We start from the raw sequence: 19,874 nt of genomic DNA, 5'->3' as shown, positions 1-19,874 counted from the left end.
CTCGTTCGTGATTTCCAGATTTCTAATCGTTCATCAATCATGATTTCTAGATTCGATTCCTGATCGATCGTCCTTCGTCGTGAATTCACATGATTCAATTCCAGATTTCAGATTCATCACAATTCCAGATTTGTTCATCCTGTTCGTGATTTCCCGATTTCTAATCGATCGTCAAGCATGATTTCCAGATTCGGTTCCTGATCGATCGTCCTTCATCGTGAATCCTTCGAGGTACTGCAAAAAGATGAAAGACAAAACAAAACAGAGGCAGTGAGAATCTAGCAGAAATAGTTCACTTTGTAGAATGTTTAGTTCACTTTTGAATGATTTTTAATATCTGAGTGAAGAATATTGGTTATAGTGTACTGCTTTTTCATAGAGTGAAGTATATTGCCCATAAAGTGAAGTATATTGAGCATATAGTGAACTATTAAATGCTTATAGTGAAGTATTGAGCATACCTTATGGTGTACTGTCTTTTCATTCCGATGAAATAAATATGATTTTTAATATTGCATAAAGTGAAGTATATTGAGCATAAAGTGAAGTATATTATGCATAAAGTGTAATGTTCTAATGATGTACTGTTTTTTTCATATAGTGAAGTATATTGGGCATAAAGTGAAGTATATTGAGCATAAAGTGAAGTATATTGTGCATGTCTTATAGTCTACTATTTTTTTCATTTTCAGTGGAATATATTGTGCTTATAGTGATGTAAATTGAACATGCCTTATAGTTTACTATTTTTTCACTACAATGAAGTATATTGTGCATATAGTGAACTATTATATGTTTATAGTGAAGTATAATAACTTTATAGTGAGTTATAGTCATGCTCTATAGTGAAACAAATATGCTCTACAGTGAAGTAAATAGTCAACATAATATTTAATTTAATTGAAACGGATGAGCTTTATATTGAATATAATGACAAATATTATGAACTATATCATTTTCATACAAATGGGCATGAACGCTTGAAGTTTACAATAATTTTTCCACATCTATCTCCAAGTTGTTACTTCACTCTAAGCATAATCTGTTCACTCTAAACATAATATTGAATTTAAATGAACTGAATACGGTTTACAATGAACTAAATGAAACATGTTATGAATATATCAAATTGGTACATCTTCGCCTTCATAGACGCCAAGCTTCCAATCATCATCTTGGCCTCTACTTTCGTTGCTCTAGATCTTTCTCTTCGTCTTCCTTTAAGTATATCAACAGCTTTCAAAAGATTAATAGTTGTCCTGCCATTTATAGAAACTATAAGCATGGATCACAAACACTTCACTCTAACACTGGAATACTTCACTCTAACCATGTTTTACTTCACTGAAATGGAAAAACAAAACACTACAAGCATAGATCACATACACTTCACTCTAACACTGGAATACTTCACTCTAACCATGTTTTACTTCACTGAATTGGAAAAACAAAGCACTACAAGCATAGATGACAGACACTCCACTCTAACACTGGAATACTTCACTCTAACCATGTTTTACTTCACTAAATGGAAAAACAAAGCACTTTAAGCATAGATCACAGACACTTCACTCTAACACTGGAATACTTCACTCTAACCATGTTTTACTTCACTAAAATGGAAAAACAAAGCACCACAAACATAGATCACAGACACTTCACTCTAACACTGGAATACTTCACTCTAACCATGTTTTACTTCACTGAAATCGAAAAATAAAGCACTACAAGCATAGATCACAGACACTTCACTCTAACACTGGAATACTTCACTCTAACTATGTTTTACTTCACTGAATTGGAAAAACAAAGCACTACAAGCATAGATCACAGACACTTCACTCTAACACTTGAATACTTCACTCTAACAATGTTTTACTTCACTGAAATGGAAAAACAAAGCACTACAAGCATAGATCACGACACTTCACTCTAACACTGGAATACTTCACTCTAACCATGTTTTACTTCACCGAAATGGAAAAACAAAGCACTACAAGCATAGATCACAGACACTTCACTCTAACACTGGAATACTTCACTCTAACCATGTTTTACTTCACCGAAATGGAAAAACAAAGCACTACAAGCATAGATCACAGACACTTCACTCTAACACTGGAATACTTAACTCTAACCATGTTTTACTTCACTGAAATGGAAAAACAAAGCACTACAAGCATAGATCACAGACACTTCACTCTAACACTGGAATACTTAACTCTAACCATGTTTTACTTCACTGAAATGGAAAAACAAAGCACTACAAGCATAGATCACGTACACTTCACTCTAACACCTGGAATACTTCACTCTAACCATGTTTTACTTCACTGAAATGGAAAAACAAAGCACTACAAGCATAGATCACAGACACTTCACTCTAACACTGGAATACTTCACTCTAACCATGTTTTACTTCACTGAAATGGAAAAACAAAGCACTACAAGCATAGATCACAGACACTTCACTCTAACACTGGAATACTTCACTCTAACCATGTTTTACTTCACTGAAATGGAAAAACAAAGCACTACATGAATAGATGACAGACACTTCACTCTAACACTGGAATACTTCACTCTAACCATGTTTTACTTCACTGAAATGGAAAAACAAAGCATTACAAGCATAGATGACATACACTTCACTCTAACACTGGAATACTTCACTGTAAGCATGTTTTACTTCACTGAAATGGAAAAAACATAGCACAATAAGCATAGATCATAAACACTTCACTCTAATAATGTAATACTTCACTAAATGAAAAACAGAGCAGGTAGTTGTTACTCATGATCGGAGTCTACGGTTGTTGTTTTTCTTTTTTTCTGTCAATCAAAACCTACACAAAACATAGAAGTAGTTAACTGTAGTAATTAACTGTAAGCTAACATCTGTTCTGTTCAATTTGGATTCCATAATAAACTACTGCATATCTCACTTATTAAAAACTTTCGGCGTTTGAATTTGCAGAATTCTCAAAACTAAATCTAAATAAGAATGAGAAATCTAAATCAGAAACTAGTAGAACAACTTACATTTTGAAAAATCTTTCTATTTGGATTCATTGTTCGACTATGGATGGAGGCGACGGCGATTGCAGCGATGATGGATGGAAGCGATGGCGACGATGGATGGAAGCGACGGCGATGTTGGATGGAAGCGACGACGACTATGGATGGAGGCAACGGGAAGAGCAGTGATGGCGGGAGATGAATTCTGCAAATGAGAAATTAATTCAATTGTTAACCCTAATTTTATTAGTGAAATGTCCATTATACCCCCGCCTTGTATAGTGAAGTAAATTTGTGATAGAGTGAACTGATTTCTCCTTCAAATTCAAAAATCTCATGTGTTAAAACTAGCCCTTGATTTTCTTGATCCTGTGGCTGTGATTTGTTCTCTAGTTATATACTTAAGGGGCACTTTCCCCATATCACTACTCTATGGGTATAGTACTCCATGTAACTATAATTATAATTATATTACTATATATTTTGATGGATAATCCATATTTAAACTATCCATCGTAATAATAAATATAATAATATAAATATTAGGAGTGTTATTTATAATTAAAAATTTATCAAAATTTTATAATATTATTCTTTTGTAATAAATATAAATTATAATAAGTATATTTTTAGTTTGGTGTTTAAATTAAATATAAATTTAAAATCTTGATATTATCGAAACCCAGGAAAGTAAAGTTACAAGGAATCATATTCCCGAGATTCATTTTCCCAGGAATCATTTTCCTTGCCAACTTTACTTTTCCGCAAACCAAACATGGCCTAATAAGTATTCATTCTTTTACTTATTAATTCTATGTTTTCTTTTTAATTTTACTTACGTATGCTATCTTATTATATACATTAATAATTTTGGAAATGTCAGCGTATCTGAATTAGAATTAGAGTGGATTTTGATACCTATATACTCCCTCCTTCCAAAAAAAATAGAGCACAATTACCATTTTGCATCCACAAAAAATAGAGCATATTCATTTATGGAAAGTTTTTAACAAATAATAACTCTGCACATCATTCCATTAATACTACTTCTCATTTACTTTTTCTCATTCTCTCTTACTTTTTTTCCTTCTCTCTTACTTTACCAATTTTACATTAAAATCCGTATCAAACACAAATTTCTCTATTTTTTTTGGACGGATGGAATATATAATATTGGTAAAAAAATTATTTACATTTTTGATTTGATTATTCTGAAATGGCTAGTGGTATCTGAGGAACCAATCGTACCATTGGTAAATAATGTTTGTTTGGTGGAAATCGAATTAAGACAACTCATCGACAAAATTTGAGACATTTCCTGTCAATTATGTTGCTAATAAATGTAATATATAGTGTCAGAAAATATACAGTACTCCCTCAATTTCGTGATAATAGAGTAGTATTTTTTTTAGAATTTTTAATATAATAAAACCATTTTTATATTTGGCAAAAAAAATATACTCTATTTATTATCTTTCTTACTTTACACTATCTTTTACTTTTTTCCTTCCAATTCACATAGTATCAAATATTTATTCTTAAGCTCTGTATCGAAAAGAAATATTTTTGTTAATATGGAACGAAGAGAGTAATTTTTAGAATATATTGTTATAAATACAGTTGTACAGCCTGTTTCTAAATAACATTTTCCTATCCAGAAAAATTAAATCTCTGTTTTCTTAATAAATCTCATTTTGACAAATTTAGAGGACTATAGGGCTACTTGAAAATAAATGTAGTATTATGAATTTATAATCAAGAATAAAATATTTTTGATTGATATATTAACCTTATTTAACTTGATCTTCCATCAAGTAAATCTTTCCATAAAACTATGATCTCAAATTAAAATCACGTATAATAAATACCATACATATATCATTCATATATAAAAGCAGAAAACCTATAACATCTATTCATAAAAAAAACCAAACCCTAATCATTGGATATCAATTCTCCTCCAAATCCATGGCGCCCAAACCTCTAAATCAAGTCACTAATTCCAAAGCAAAAGCCGGTGACGGGTGGCAAGATGTCGTCTAACGGTAAGATATTTAGCGAGGACGACGTCGTTTGCTTGTTGAAAAGGCTGGCCGATTTCTGGGCTGATGGAAAGAGCAACAAGTGGGCTGAGTTCCACCTATTCGTCAAGGATGATCTTTCTAAAGAATATAGATCCGAAGCCTCAATGAAAAGTTCCACAATGCTCGGGTGAAGCCAGCGAACCCTCATGAATCCACGGTGTATGAGCTCTCCAAAGCGTTGTGGGAAGATGAATTGGATGACCAAAACAAGAGAAAACCCAAGAAGAAAAGGAGGTGAAAGAGCAACGCCAATGAATCCATTCTTGCTATCCGTGGTGAAGATGATCAGGCCAACACCATTCGTGCTACCGATGAATCATACAAGAAATTGAAACAACGAGGTGAGGAGGACGAGATTGGAATGGATGAATTTGAGTCAGAATATCCCTACTTGTGTGCCTCGTTTAAGATGCCTGGTTGTCCCGTGCTCTCCATCAAGGAATGTGCTTCGATTGGAAGAACGTCTGCGCAAGAACTCGAATACGAGTGGAGGGAACTCAAAGCTCAGCAACTCTGCCTCGAGCTTAAAAAGCGTAAGGTACTTAATTGAGAAGAAATGTATTGACTTTTACTAAATAAAGGAAATGGTTCCACTGCTATGGAACGTACAAAAATGGCAAAAATGAGTACTCTTCCACTATGGAACGGAGTGGAGTGAGTAGCATATAATTAACCATAAAATTGAAATTTATTTTAATCCATGTTGTTCATATATATGATTCTAATTTATGTTTAATTATGTATACAGCTAGTACAGTAAGATCTTTTACATATACGAGTCACATAACCCCTGTTTTGACGACATTCGACGACTGTCAACTCGAAAGATGTCCAACCAGTTCCCAATAGGTGCACACTAGTTTTTCTAATACAACACTATAAAATGGATCACAAAATATTAATGATATAGTACTCCTAGATTATTTATTAAGTAATCAAGATTAGGTTCAAATCCTAGTAAACAAAACACATTTATTTTTATTTCATAGCAATTAAACTAGATTTAGAAAGAAGCCCTCTCCCACTACCACAAGAAGTAATTCTCCATCTCCGCCTCCTCGGTCGCGAACTGATGATATATGAAAGACAGCATCTCGATTCCAAAATCTTCAACGGAGAGAGGAGGCTGGGCATTGTCTCCGGTGCATGGTTCGATTAGGGTATTTGTGTTGTCCATTGGTTGAGTAGAGGCGTTTGGTAATAGGTGTTGATTTTATTAAACTCCATTACTTCACAATTAAGGAATGTTGATTTATTAAAGTAATGGAAGCTTGGTGAACATTACGGAGAAATCAAGAAAATATGAGATTTTAATGAAGTGGCCGGAGGATTCTAGAAGATTAAGTCGTCGTTAAACTTGTATTAATAAATTATTAGAATTATCTAGCTCTATGCAGTAACCGACTTTGATGGAATGATCTAGAGTGATCAAGACTAAGAAATTGATAGAGCTAACTAGATATTATTATTATTATTTAATGTATTAGTGTTAGTAACTAGAATTCTCTAGTTTAGTCAAGGTCGGTTCATAACCGACTTAGATGTCTTATAAATAGGCATTGCATTAGGCCATTTTGTAGTATGAGTAAAGAAGAGAGAATTGAGTTAAGAGTGTGAGAAAGAAAGAGTCGTAGCTCATAGATAGAGAAGAGAAATCTTTGTAGTGTTGAAGCACATCCTTTGTTTGTGTGTATTTTGTATAATCATTTTGTGAGAAATTCATAATCCCATTTATCTTCCATATATTATCCTTGTGTGTTCCTATATTTTGTGTGTCAAATATCCAACAATAGTTTCATCATTGATGAGCATTTCTCTAATATAGTTTTCCAAAATTATGGATGGATCGTTTTTTATCCATTTCATTGTTCTCTCCCAGTCGCTTTTAACGTCGGTTCCACTTTTGTCTGGAATGCTTTCTGCTATCTTCGCCCATTCATCTTCTCCAAATTTCGTGTGTCCTTCAACTAATTTCCATTCTTCTTCATCGCTCCATGTTTTGTTTCTGAATAATTATCAGAAGAAACTGAACTTATTTACAGATAGAAAATGATGAGGGCAAAAAAGATAGAAAATGATGAGGGCAAAAAAATGTTTGCCTTAGCTTTGGGAAGAAACAGTATCCTTTAAAATTACTAGTACTATTATACTATTATTCAAAAAAAGTCACTTTTAATAATAGATTAGTTTTTTCTTATATGGAAATATATTATTGATAGCAACCTTTAATAAGCATACCGGTTGTTTTTTTTTTTCCAATAAGTGTTTCCCTCACTTTAATGGCATGAATACAGGCCATAATGATAAGTTTATTAAACTACCAAGCACTAGTTTAACAATAATAACTTACTATTCTTCAAGCCTACAAAACATGAACCAATTGGCTTATTACTCTGAATTAAATACTAATGCCCAATTTCATTTATTAGAGATAGCAACAATAACACATGATGTTATCATATTGTATATAATACTTTCACAACCTATAACTTAGTAGTAATAGCAACCTTTAATAAGCTTACCTGTGTTTTGTTCCTTATGCCCAATAAGCTCTACTCCATATTTAATAGCTTAACATTCAGGAAATAAATACTTCAATGCCCTTAATTAATTTCATATATTAGAGAAAGCAACCAAAAAAATAAGTTTCCTTTTCCTGATTTTCAACACATGATCATATAGTATATCTGTATAGAATACTTTAAAAAATACTAAAAAAACAAAGATATAGATGAACATAGATGATTTTGCCATCGGTCTTTACACTGCCTTCTGTTTCTTTGCTCCATAGATTTGGCAACGGTAGCCCATGCTTCATGTTTGTGTACACCAACCAAGCTCTCCAGTCTCCTGCATCGACTCAAATTCGAGTTTCCAAAAATAAATTAAAAATACAAAAGAAATTGGAATGGAGCTAAATATATATACCTGTCTTCAGATTCGGTCCAATTCACCTTCTTTCTTTTTCTCTTTTTTGTAACTGCACCACCTGAATTGGAATTGAGATTTTCACTTACTTGGATTATGGGAGTTTGATGCTGTTGAGCAACATAGACGACGCCGTTTTGATCGATCGGAGGTTGAGTTGGAGAGTTTGCAACTCTCATGGTGTTATAATTCATTTAGGTAGGAAGAGATTTTTGTGTTAATGGTGGCTAAGAGAAATGCTGAGGGAAGTGAAATATTTTGAGAGATAATCCATGCAGCGAAAAATGGTTGGTTTTATTTATAGTACTTTTATTGCAAACCCCAATTAATCCAACTGCTTCCAAGTTCCAGCCAATCTATATTTATATTTATTTATAGTAAACTCTATATTGAGAATTCAAATTAATATCTAAGGATATGAATGAAATGCACCCAATTTAAGTAATGTGAATAATTACCCCCTACACGGACGTAAAATTGTCATGTCCGCCCGCCTTGTTTGCCTCCGACATTCCCCAAAAGACCAAAACACTAGTTATGTTCGCCTCAATTCAAGCTAGTACTCCATTTCCGAAACATGGATCCGCCACTGTCTGATTATGATTTTAACATTAATTATGGGTACTGAATGAATTACTAATAATAATTTGATGATTAACATAACTAATTGAATTGATCCAAGCTTAAAGAAGACTAAGTATATAAATAGTACTGATTACAATTGCGACATGAAATATACAACTAGTTATATGCCTATTATTAAGCAACTGCATATAATAATGAGTTCTCGGCAGTAAGTTTTTGAATGATACGGCGATATATTTTGGTTACTTTACATAAATATTGAAACGTTGTATTGTATAATATAGTCTATAAATGATGACCTAATTGCAAAAAATTTCTCCAAGACATAAATGGCATCCATAAAAACAATGATTCCGTACGTTCAAGCTTAAACTCATTTAGCACCTTCATTACATATTGACGAGAGGCCGAGCCTCGGCCGCGATGAGGGCCGAGAGGAGATGGCCGCTGCAGGCCCGCAGCCAGAGAAGGTGGCGAGTGATCACCGGTGAAGAGATGGATCAGGGTTAAACATGAATAAGTAACTGGGCCGGGTTTCAATCAGTTGGGCCGAGATATTCATTTAGTGGGCCCTATTTTATTTTAATTAATCAGTGTAGCTCTTTGTAACTAAATGGCGTGGGCCCATTTATTTTATTTCAATGTTGGATTCGGGTAAAGTAATCTCTTTGTAATTAAATTTTTAGACACGTTAAAACAATTTATTAAAATTGGAATATAATCAAATGCAAACTCTAAACTATGATCTGAACCGTTAGAAAATGTTAGCAGATGACAAACTAGTAGCAACAGAAAATGTCAACAGTGTCAACGGTTTATGTTGCGTTGACACTATGTTGACATTTTCTATTGTTATTATTTTGTCATCTGTTGATATTTTTTAATATAATAGTTTGGAATTTGTATAATATATGAGTTTACATTTTATTTCTACTATTAAAATATGTACCAAAAGCAACGAGTGTCTTTTCCAATCACTTTCTATAGTTTAAATTTATCCTTGAAGACAGTGGCGGATCCAGGAATTTTCATTCGGGGGTACGAAAATAATTGTAGCACTTCAAAGCCTCAAAATTTAACCGATCTTTTCATTTTCTTCAATTTTTTTCTCAGTCAAAATTTATGGTTTTATTTTATTATTAAAAACATAACAAAGATAAGAAAATTAAAAAGATAAAAACTAATTATATATTATACTGTAACAATATGAAATTAAAATACGTTAGATTATTTTCAAAAGGGTTAAATTGATGAATGATATTAAAAAATTTGAAATAATAGAATAATAAATATATATGTGAATTGTGTAGCTACCGAATGCATTAGGATATTAAATAAACAGAAGAATGAAAATATAAAAATGCATAAGATATACTCCCTCCGTCCCACATTTGGAGTCACTTATTGTTATGGCTCGAGTTTTAAGAAAAAAGATGTAGTGTGTAATAAATGAAGTGAGATGATGAAGTGTGTAATAAATGAAGTGAGATGGTAGAGTGTGTAATAAATGAAGTGAGATGATAGAGTTGGTTGAAGGTGGGTCCCTTTTGACTTTTGATTTTTATTTTGGTTTATTTTAATGTAGATAATGGCATTTGGATGTAATTTTGATGAAGAATGGGGTAAAATTGTATGGCCAAATATAGAAAATTCTAAAAGTGACTCTTAAATTGGGACGGACTTTTATGGCAAAAAGTGACTCTTAATCTGGAACGGAGGGAGTACTAATAAAACAAAAAAGAATAAAGATGTGTGCATAGAAGGCCTATTTTGAAATCCATATTAGAATAGTATATAAAAAAGATAAATAAAGCCTTGAATAAGAAAAGTGCATAAGAACGACGGTGACAGGTCTTGAACTTGGGCTTTTGCTGTGTAAGAGGTGTAAGAGGAGCTGTTTACCACTGAACCAAGTGTGACAATTGTTAATAGGTATATCTAAATTCATTATAATCACAAATTTTGGGGGTATAGTGGTACCCCCTTTTTCCCACGTGGCTCCGCCACTGCTTGAAGATATTGAGTTTCTCCTCACAATGGATGCATGTCATTACACAAAATAATAGTAAAAATAATTGCTACTGAATTTTCAGCCTTTTTTCATTTCATTTTCATTCAAAATGCAATCAATTTAGATTGCTTCATTACAGTCAATCCTAACACCTCAGAAGATGCAAATCCTCTTTCATTGCATTGCTGGGTAGACAAAGCTTACATAAATACTACTACTACCAACTTTCTTCAGGCAGTGTGATGGCTACGCAGAGATATGCTCCGCCTCTAAACATCCAAGCTTCTCGTTTCAAGCATCGACAAGACCAACCGCATAGTAACCATCATGCTTCTCCTGCACATTACAAAATAATTAAGAAAACTGTGTTGATGCTTTTGAAGAGGCAAAAGAACAAACAAAAGACGACAGTGAAGAAGCCGGAAATGCAATTGAAGTAAACGAACCTTGGATATCGTTCGCTGCTTGTTAAGAAACTGCGTCCGAGCCTTGTTGAGAGCCGAGTTAGGTGACTTGTACATCCTCTGTCAAAAAAATATGAAGACAAATAATAGATGAAACAGAAAAAACAACCAAATAGCATATGCTGTCAAACTGTAGCCAAAAAAAAAAACAATTGTTACAAGAACAGTGTGAATGGTAAAAGCTGAGTAGACTATTGATGATCAATAAGAAGACATAGAAGTGAGAATGCGATGATCTAACAACACACCTTTTCAACTGCAGACATGCGGTGATCAAGCTTTATCTCTGGAGTGAAATCAAATACATCATGAAGAAATGGATTCTCCTGTTAAAACAAGACAGATGGAAACGATAACATCCGGTAACATAGAGATATAAGACATGGAAACCACTAATTGGAAGTTAGAAACTTACATGCATGTGCTTCACAAATCCACCAGCAAGAAAATGCTTGAGAAAGTTCAGCTATTGAAGAACTCGAAGATATCAGAAACGCTATGATAAGATTCACAAGTTAAAAAACAGCTCGAAAAAAAAGAAGATAGACCTGTATCATTTGAGACCATGAACTTGTATGTAACAACTCGTGGCCAATCTTTGTTGAGGTTTCTGGGGCGTGGCCATTCTGATATTCCAAACCAATGAAGTTCGGTATTTCAGCAAAAGAATTAAGTGGAGTACTACTGTATTAGACAATGGCGTTCGCATACCTCTAGAAAATCCACAACATCATGTAATTTGTTCCTCTGGTTATTCAGATCTTTCTTGGCGGAACCTTTACCACCTGCCTCAGCGGAGAGATCTTTCATTTGATTAATGACTTTAGTCTTTAATCCATTTACGAACATTATTTTCCGAGAACTGTCCCCTTCAATACATGTATGATGACCAGAGACTTTCGACTCCCCACAGAACTTCTCCGGGCTCCCCTTCTCGAAGATCAATGCAAGTGCTTCACCAGCAGCAATGCGAACTGACCTGTCGTTCTTGTCCAGTAGAGTGGAAAGGAAGGACAGTGAACTGAGATATTACAAGAATACATCAGCATTCTCCACGAAGGAACGTGTAGTAATATCTAAAGAGAGTTAAAACTATGGTTGATCAATACTAACTCTTGCCAAGTTCTGGGGTTGAGTACCCTTTCATCCACTGTGGTAAGAAGAAATGACCACGCGGTGACCACCATACTTATCACAGCTGCTGGAGGTTTAGCAGCAACAACCTGTAATACAAAGATTGATCGTCAAAATACAAAAACAACTAAATACCAGCCTCTAAAAAACACCACCATTTTTGTACATAAGAGATAGTAAATCATAATGAACCAGTTGAGAAACGAAGATGCATACATTGGAACCCAATTTCGGATGAGCTACTTGCCACATTATTTGCATTGATTTCTCTGCATGCTCTGCTTCTTCTCCACCAACAAAAGTTATAACAGCCAAACATGCAAGCAACTGTATTTTGAGGAAAGGAAATCAAGAAAATAAGAAAAAGGTTGAAATCGGGGGATAAAACGAATGCAAACAAGTGGCGCCAAGTGCAACCAGCTTTATTTCACGTACTGATAATATTATAGATGTCTCGAATGTTGATTTAAGAGCTTCTGATATTGGAGAGACCGATTCTTCCAAGATTTCTCGTGCTTTCTCCCCAGAACCAGCAGTAAGTGCTAGAAGCCCTAAAAGAATAAATGGCTGTCAGGATATACCGAACATGGAAATAAAAGCTGAACATTTAAGCGCCATAGCAAAAACCTATCACGTGGCATGCCAAGGCAACCTCCTTCGGAGAACCCTTCTTGATTGAATTTAAGCACTGATGCAACAATGTAGCAAACCTAGATGGAGAAAAAAATAGCATTATGAACTTCTATATTGAAGCTAGATATTAGGGTTTACATTTACAGTAGTATGAACCAACTTTCCCTCTTCTCTCAACGTGCGCGCACACACGCACAGCTACATCAAAGGTAGGATTTGGGGAAAAAACATTAAGAACAAATAATGGGTTAAAAGACCCAATTTGGTTATCAGATTATCAGTTAGTGATTTGGTCAATAAATGAAGCTCTCTTGGAGTGACGCTATAGTTATTCTAAAAGTAGTGAACATGTTAGGTAACACGAGAAACTAGTAGATAATATATATGCCAAACAGAAGCATTCATTTTCATTTTAAATGAACTAATAACCGATGACTTCACATCCTAACTCGCTAATATTGTCCTGCAAGAAATCAAAGCAATTACGTTTATAGTAAAATCGATAAAACCGAGACAATGCATACTTGTGTTCAGTGAACTCATGTTGTATGCTATTGTTGAAGACTTCAATAGTTGACGCCAAAGCATTTTCTCTAGTGGAACCTCTGTGGGAAAAAGAACAAGAAAAAAGTAAATGCATTAACGATATATTTTCTGTTGCTGTTAAAGAACCTCAAATATTATTTACAATGGCCAATTGTGCACACCTCTTCTCGTATAAAGCATCCAAGTATAGATCAAGCAAAGACTCTGTATCAGCCAGCACTTTCTCCGCACCAGAGTACATTACATTGTCGGAGTGCTTAGTTGGTGATGACAAGCTCAAGCTATTTAGATCATCGGAATCCAGCATTGCAGAATTCCTTTTTTGAGAATTTCCTAATGTGTTCGTGGACATTGACTAAAGCAATTAGCTACTACACTTAACCCCAAGACAGAAAGGCATAAATTTCAGAAAGCAGCATCATACAGAAGATACCTCGATGCAAAGAAATAAGTCTTTGAAACGTGAAAACTTAAAACTTACCCCAACTAGATATCAAGAAAAGAAAAGGATGTAATTTGATAACCAGATTTACATGCTCAGCATTCAACCGTAACGACATATAAAATTTGAAGGCCACTTGTATATGATAGTATACAATACATACATAGATTACTTATGCTATATGGTAGCATTGAAGTAACAACAAAGATGCATTTGAGGAAATTGAACAAACATGTATTATGTCAAAATCTTGAATGTCAACAAATAATCTTCCTAAGTTCAATTGAAGCAACATATATAAACGCAGCAACAGCAACAAAATCTGAAAATATCCACAATGATTCCCACTTCCAAAAGCAATAAAGAACAATCTATCAAGATTTGGTAATGTCCAGATCAATATACAAGCTTAAACAACCAATGCATATATAATAAATTAACCCTGAATTGATGAATTCCAACTGCAATCAAAGAAACACAAAGCTCAAAACCGTTATCCATTCCGCAATAAATTTCCAATTAAAAACATACTCCCGTAACATAAAGATTCCATTTTTATCTTGGTAAAAGGGGGATGATTACAGAAACTGAATCACAGAGTATGAAGCACTTACTTCTCCCCATTGATCCAACTTCAATTACTCCGATCGATGTCAGAAGAAATAAGATTGAATAAACTATTGATCGATTGGAGAATTATGAATAAAATGGGAAATGGAGAATCTGCAATATGAATTATGGATTCCTCCTTGGTGCAATGGATACACAATTTCTCCATTAATATATGTGAAAATTTTCAGATGAATCATGAGATTCTTGCGGTAAGAAATCTAAGGTGGTAATTTTAATTCAAGATGGAAAAAATAAAATTATTTTCACATTTATCACTCGAGATTATATATTCTGTTTTATGGTTATTTATTAATTTATTTATTTTTATTTAGTATAATCTCCTTGTATTTTAATTTAATTTTACTTATTGGGCTTAATTTTATGTCAAATAATACCCTTATGAGCATGGAGTATTTCAACTACTTCTTCCTCGTCATTTCCTTTAGCCTGGATTTTTCATGCTTGTAAACTTTTGTATTGAAAATATAATAGAGGTTGAGAGAGAAATAACATATATGTCCGTGAGAGAAAGTAGAATATCATCTTTGCAAAATAACAGCTGAAAAGAAATATTTCACTTATAGTGGGACATAGAGAGTAAGAGTGATATCGTTCAAAAAGAAGGTAAAAGTTGTACCAATATGTTTATGTCTAGGTTTCTCGTCTAGTGTTTTTATTTTATTTATTTTTTTGAATGAAAGTGTCGTTGTTGAGGGATTAATTTTGAATTTCATTATTTCTAAAAACTTATATTGTGATATTATAATTTTTCTCTCACATTTTTGGTTTTATATTTAATAGAGTATAATTAGACTTGTGTATAATAAGATAGTAATACCAAGATAAATAATTATATATGAACATATAAGGGTCAGAGATAATTTTAATACTATAACTGAAATGTGATAGAGCAAAGGCCATCGACGCTCGAAAGCAAGAAGTATATTGATAAGATAACTTCTCAAACCGAGCCTACGTTAGAATTATCGTCCCCAAATCAACGACGAAATTACACGCTTTTAAATTTACAAATAATGAAACCCTAATCTCTAAAGCATAAACGCCATACTCCTAATCTAAAAGGCTGGTTTTTACCTTGACCCTACCGGGATCATTTTGATGGCTGCAGCAATCGGCATGCCCAGAAGCCCGATCAATACGCTTGCTAGCCACTGCTGCCACGTGAGAGGGTGCGTGTTTGCAAACGTGCCCAGAAACTCCACAATAATGGCTTGGAAGACGACTGTGGAGCTCAGCACTCCGACAAAGACATAGTTGTCGAGTATGCCTTTGAACACGTTTATCTTCTCCATGTCTCTCGAGTTTATCTCGTTGAAAGCCTGCACCAAGCACGGACGTGCAAGCTTGCCACTGAGTTACATGTGGTCGATGGACACAAGTTAACTAAACGAAGATTACCTGGCAGAAGACAAACGAGTTGAATATGATTGTGTTGAGAATGAGGTCGGAATTGTCTCCATGGAGGCTGAACGCTGCCTTTCCAGCCGTTTGGAGGTACCAAATGACGACAAACTGGTAGATAGACTGCCCGAATATGTTCCTCCACATGGCGTTGCTGATGAAGTTCCCTTTCCTTCCGACTGGAGTTCTCTTCATCAAGTCGTTGGTGGGAGGCTCAGTGGCGAGTGCAAGTGCTCCGAGCGTGTCCATGATCATGTTCACCCATAAAAGCTGGACGGCTGTGAGAGGCGTTTGGCCTGAAAGCGCGAGACAGCAGCAGAAAATTAGTTGTCAACATTGTCCAATTTAGAAATCAATCCATATGAAACAGAATGGTGGTAAAGCGAATGGTGTTGTTCACCTGTCAAGCAAGCAGAAGAAAAGTTGACGATCAGCGCGACCACATTGACCGTGAGCTGAAACTGGACGAACTTTTGAATGTTCACATAAACAGAGCGGCCCCACTTTGCAACAGTCACGATGGTGGAGAAATTATCGTCCAAAATTATAACATCGGCACTCTCCTTGGCAACCTGGCAAATATAAACCGAGCAGTAGGTATATCACGGTTCGTACTTCTAGTTTCATTTAATACGACAGTAAAAGGTGGAGTAATAAGAAAGAAGCATGTCTGTGACTCAGAGTTTTACGAGCAGCTCATCAAGTTGTCGTTTCGCTTTGATAGTGTAGAAGTACAGAAGTAGAATTTCAATAGGACTACTTAACAGAACCAACTTCATAAAGCTGTCATAGATTTTAAGAAATACCTCAGTTCCAGAAATTCCCATTGCAAGACCAATATCTGCTTCGTGAAGTGCTGGGGCATCGTTTGTCCCATCCCCAGTCACTGCAACGACCTCCTGAAATGTGGACCGAAGATGCCTGACAAGGGTATGCTTATCCATTGGTGAAGAACGCGCCATTACCTTCAGAAGAAGAAAGCGTGTATTACTAATGAATGCTATATCACCAATATCGACTAATCTATCTAAGATAAACGTGTTCGCAACCAGTAGTCAAGCCAGCTATGGCGTTAAATTGTTACGACTAACAAGATGGACAAACGCTGAAATCTTCACCCGATGCTTAAAATTACTAACTATCATCAACTTAAGAAAAGCAATGCAGTAAAGTCACTAACAGTATATATTAAATCTAAGAGCTACCTGTAGTTTAGGGATGATCTCCTGCAGTTCCTCGTCACTCTTCATTCGGAAATCTGGGCCTTCAATTGCAAGGCCATCATCAGTCAGTATTCCACATTCTCTAGCTATTGCCTTAGCTGTGTTAATGTTGTCTCCTGTGACCATTCGCACCATAATTCCAGCCGACCTACAGATTGCAACCGACTCCTTGACTCCAGGACGAACGGGATCTTTGATTCCCACAATTCCAATCAAAGTGTAGCCCTCAAAGGAAACAGGACTATCAGCCTTGTAGTCACCTTCAATATCCTTATATGCGAGGCACAGAGTTCGCAGAGCTTCGTTAGCAAATTGCTCGATTGTGTTATTCAGATAACTATACATTTTTTCATCTAGAGGAACAACCTCCCCAGCTGAATCCAGTGTCTTGTCACACGCAGACAAAATAATCTCAGACGCGCCTTTGCAATGCGCCTGAAAACAATCTCCGGGTAATTCCAAAACTATCCCCATGCGCTTCTTCTCAGAGTTAAATGGCTCGACTTTGACAAGCTTCGATGCCAGCCTCTCCGCCTTGAAATCTCCACCGAGGAAAAGGCCAAACTCAAGAAGTGCTGCCTCAGTGGGCGTGCCAAGGACTTCGATCTTCCCACCCTCAGTTAGAACAATATCACCTCCTGTGTTGTTGAATATCGACTTCTGAATCATTGTAACAACAGAATCCGGAATGTCTGAGCAGAAGGCAGATTTCTTCATCGAGCTACTGATTTCTTTTACTTTCCCACAAAAGCATGCTTTCACAACTGTCATGTGATTAGTAGTAAGAGTCCCTGTCTTGTCACTACATATAGTCGTGGCTGATCCCATCGTCTCACAAGCTGCTAAGTGACGGACAAGTGCCTTGTCGTTCATCATCTTCTTCATGGCAAACGCAAGGCTCAACGTAACAGCTAAAGGCAGACCCTCAGGGACAGCAACGACAACAATTGTCACTGCAATAGCAAAGTATTCCAGCATCTCCAGTGCCTCGTCAGCCGACCAGCTCCATACGGTACCTTGAATCATCTTCTTGCTAAACAGCCCTTGCACAAGAACAGCAAAAGTGATAACAGCAAAAAATAGCCCAATTTTCCCAATTATCGTTGCGACTCCATTCAGTTTAACTTGCAAAGGGGTCTCGTCATCACCACCTTCGGAAAGAGTAGCCATTAGTTTCCCCCATTGAGTTCTCATCCCAACGGTAGTAATAAGCATTTTGCAAGATCCATCCTGCACTTTAGTCCCAGAGAGAAGAAAGGGATTCTCGGCTGATACATTTACCGGCTCACTCTCTCCAGTTAAACTAGACTCGTTGATTAACAACGAATAACCTGAAACAAAGAGTCCATCAGCCGGGACCTGATCCCCGATAGCAAGATGAACTATGTCACCCGCGAGTAAATCAAATATTGAAATCTTTTGCCTGTACCCATTTCTAGTAACCTGCACCGTAATCTTTTTCTTTTCCTTATCCAAATCTTTGAACTGCAACGACTGTTTATAGTCACTTGTAGCAGTGACGAACACAACAAGAAGTATACTCGCTACAATGCCAAGCCCGTCATGAGCACCCTTTGGCCATCCCTCTGTTGCAATGCCAACAATCAGAGAGACCACAGCACAAACAGCAAGTATCATAAGGGTAGTATCTTGCAGAGCTTCCCACACAAAAAGCCAAAAGCCCTTAGCCGGGCTCTCCACAAACTTATTAACCCCATAAACTTCTCTTCTACGACTAAGCGCCTCCACAGAGTTATCAATACCGTTATCGACTGAGGTTGATAGCTTCCCTACTAGAACCTCAACACCACCATGAACTTTCAACTTCCTCATGTTATGACCCTCAACAATCGACCCTAATTCGTCTGCATCTATCTCGAAACCTGCCCCCTTTACATCCTCAGGCACACTGTAACTTATACCTGAGGCATATTCGGGTAGAATCAAACACACAACAGCGAAAAACCGGAACAAAATCACACGATGCGCGTAATAGAAATCTTACTCTGAATAAAACTAAGAGCAGCTTGGGAAACTAACACTGCAACTCTAAGCTTCTCCTGCAAATTTGCAATACAACAACATCAAACACTCTTCATGCTTCATTTTAATCTAGCTTACTAATTAACCAAATTATCCACTTCAAATCACTAGCAAAAGAGCTCAATAAGCCGAATTAAACCGAATCAATCGCAAACAAAAACCTCATACTTCAAATTAAATGAGAGAGAGAGAGAGAGAGGGAGAAGAAGCTATTTAACCTGATTGGATTTCTGGATCTCACGAACTTCGAAACGCTTGGACAGATTAGCAGTGAAGCGGAATCTCCTCTTCCGATTCTTCACCAACCAACAAGCATTCCTCCATCGCTGCAGCGCCTCCTCGGTGGAGTTCTTCGGCTTCACGTCGGAGAAATCCTCCAAATAGCTCCCCATCGCCGCCGATCGAGAATCTCAGCTGCAGATTATGAAATGGAGCAGTTTTGCTGCCTTGTTTGGGGAAAAATATTGTGCAGCGGGAGTGATTTGAAAAGCTAGTATAAAAAAATGCGTACTACTTCACTATATAGTAGAAGATGGTTGGATTGTTGACAGCAGTCGTCGGAGAAGGCAAAGCGAGTCAACTGGAAACGATTGATTCAAAGTTTCGGACTAATTTCTTGCGAAATTCCAACTGGAAACTGAGCTGCTGTTTCACTACAGACTTACAGTTATGGAAATCTGTTGCAAATTGCAACAAAGTTTTTGACGCGTTAATATAAAGGTATTTGGA

At 35.9% G+C, this 19,874-nt stretch overlaps 2 protein-coding genes across 2 annotated transcripts; both read right to left on the bottom strand.

Annotated features, from left to right (window-relative positions):
- Nucleotides 1-10,690: 10,690 nt before the first annotated feature.
- On the bottom strand, nt 10,691-14,616 carry LOC125201418 (interferon-related developmental regulator 1-like). Its single transcript, XM_048099511.1, has 13 exons — nt 14,460-14,616; nt 13,565-13,736; nt 13,382-13,462; nt 12,852-12,934; nt 12,660-12,775; nt 12,441-12,551; nt 12,204-12,313; nt 11,802-12,111; nt 11,639-11,716; nt 11,506-11,556; nt 11,339-11,416; nt 11,073-11,150; nt 10,691-10,962 (listed from the first exon to the last, which is right to left on the bottom strand). The coding sequence occupies exons 1-13, from the start codon at nt 14,467-14,469 to the stop codon at nt 10,918-10,920; spliced, it is 1,323 nt and encodes a 440-aa protein (XP_047955468.1). The 5' UTR covers nt 14,470-14,616; the 3' UTR covers nt 10,691-10,917.
- A 763-nt stretch (nt 14,617-15,379) lies between these two features.
- LOC125200702 (calcium-transporting ATPase 1-like) lies at nt 15,380-19,827 on the bottom strand. The gene is made up of 7 exons (XM_048098439.1): nt 19,364-19,827; nt 19,108-19,162; nt 17,085-19,024; nt 16,686-16,844; nt 16,280-16,451; nt 15,877-16,175; nt 15,380-15,797 (listed from the first exon to the last, which is right to left on the bottom strand). The coding sequence occupies exons 1-7, from the start codon at nt 19,535-19,537 to the stop codon at nt 15,549-15,551; spliced, it is 3,048 nt and encodes a 1,015-aa protein (XP_047954396.1). The 5' UTR covers nt 19,538-19,827; the 3' UTR covers nt 15,380-15,548.
- Between the last annotated feature and the right edge of the window lie 47 nt (nt 19,828-19,874).

The sequence above is a fragment of the Salvia hispanica genome, chromosome 1, assembly GCF_023119035.1.
Source record: "Salvia hispanica cultivar TCC Black 2014 chromosome 1, UniMelb_Shisp_WGS_1.0, whole genome shotgun sequence".
In the NCBI taxonomy this organism is placed as follows: Eukaryota; Viridiplantae; Streptophyta; class Magnoliopsida; order Lamiales; family Lamiaceae; genus Salvia; species Salvia hispanica.
The sequence above is the reverse complement of the archived record's forward strand: the minus strand, read 5'-3'. Positions and strand labels throughout refer to the sequence as shown.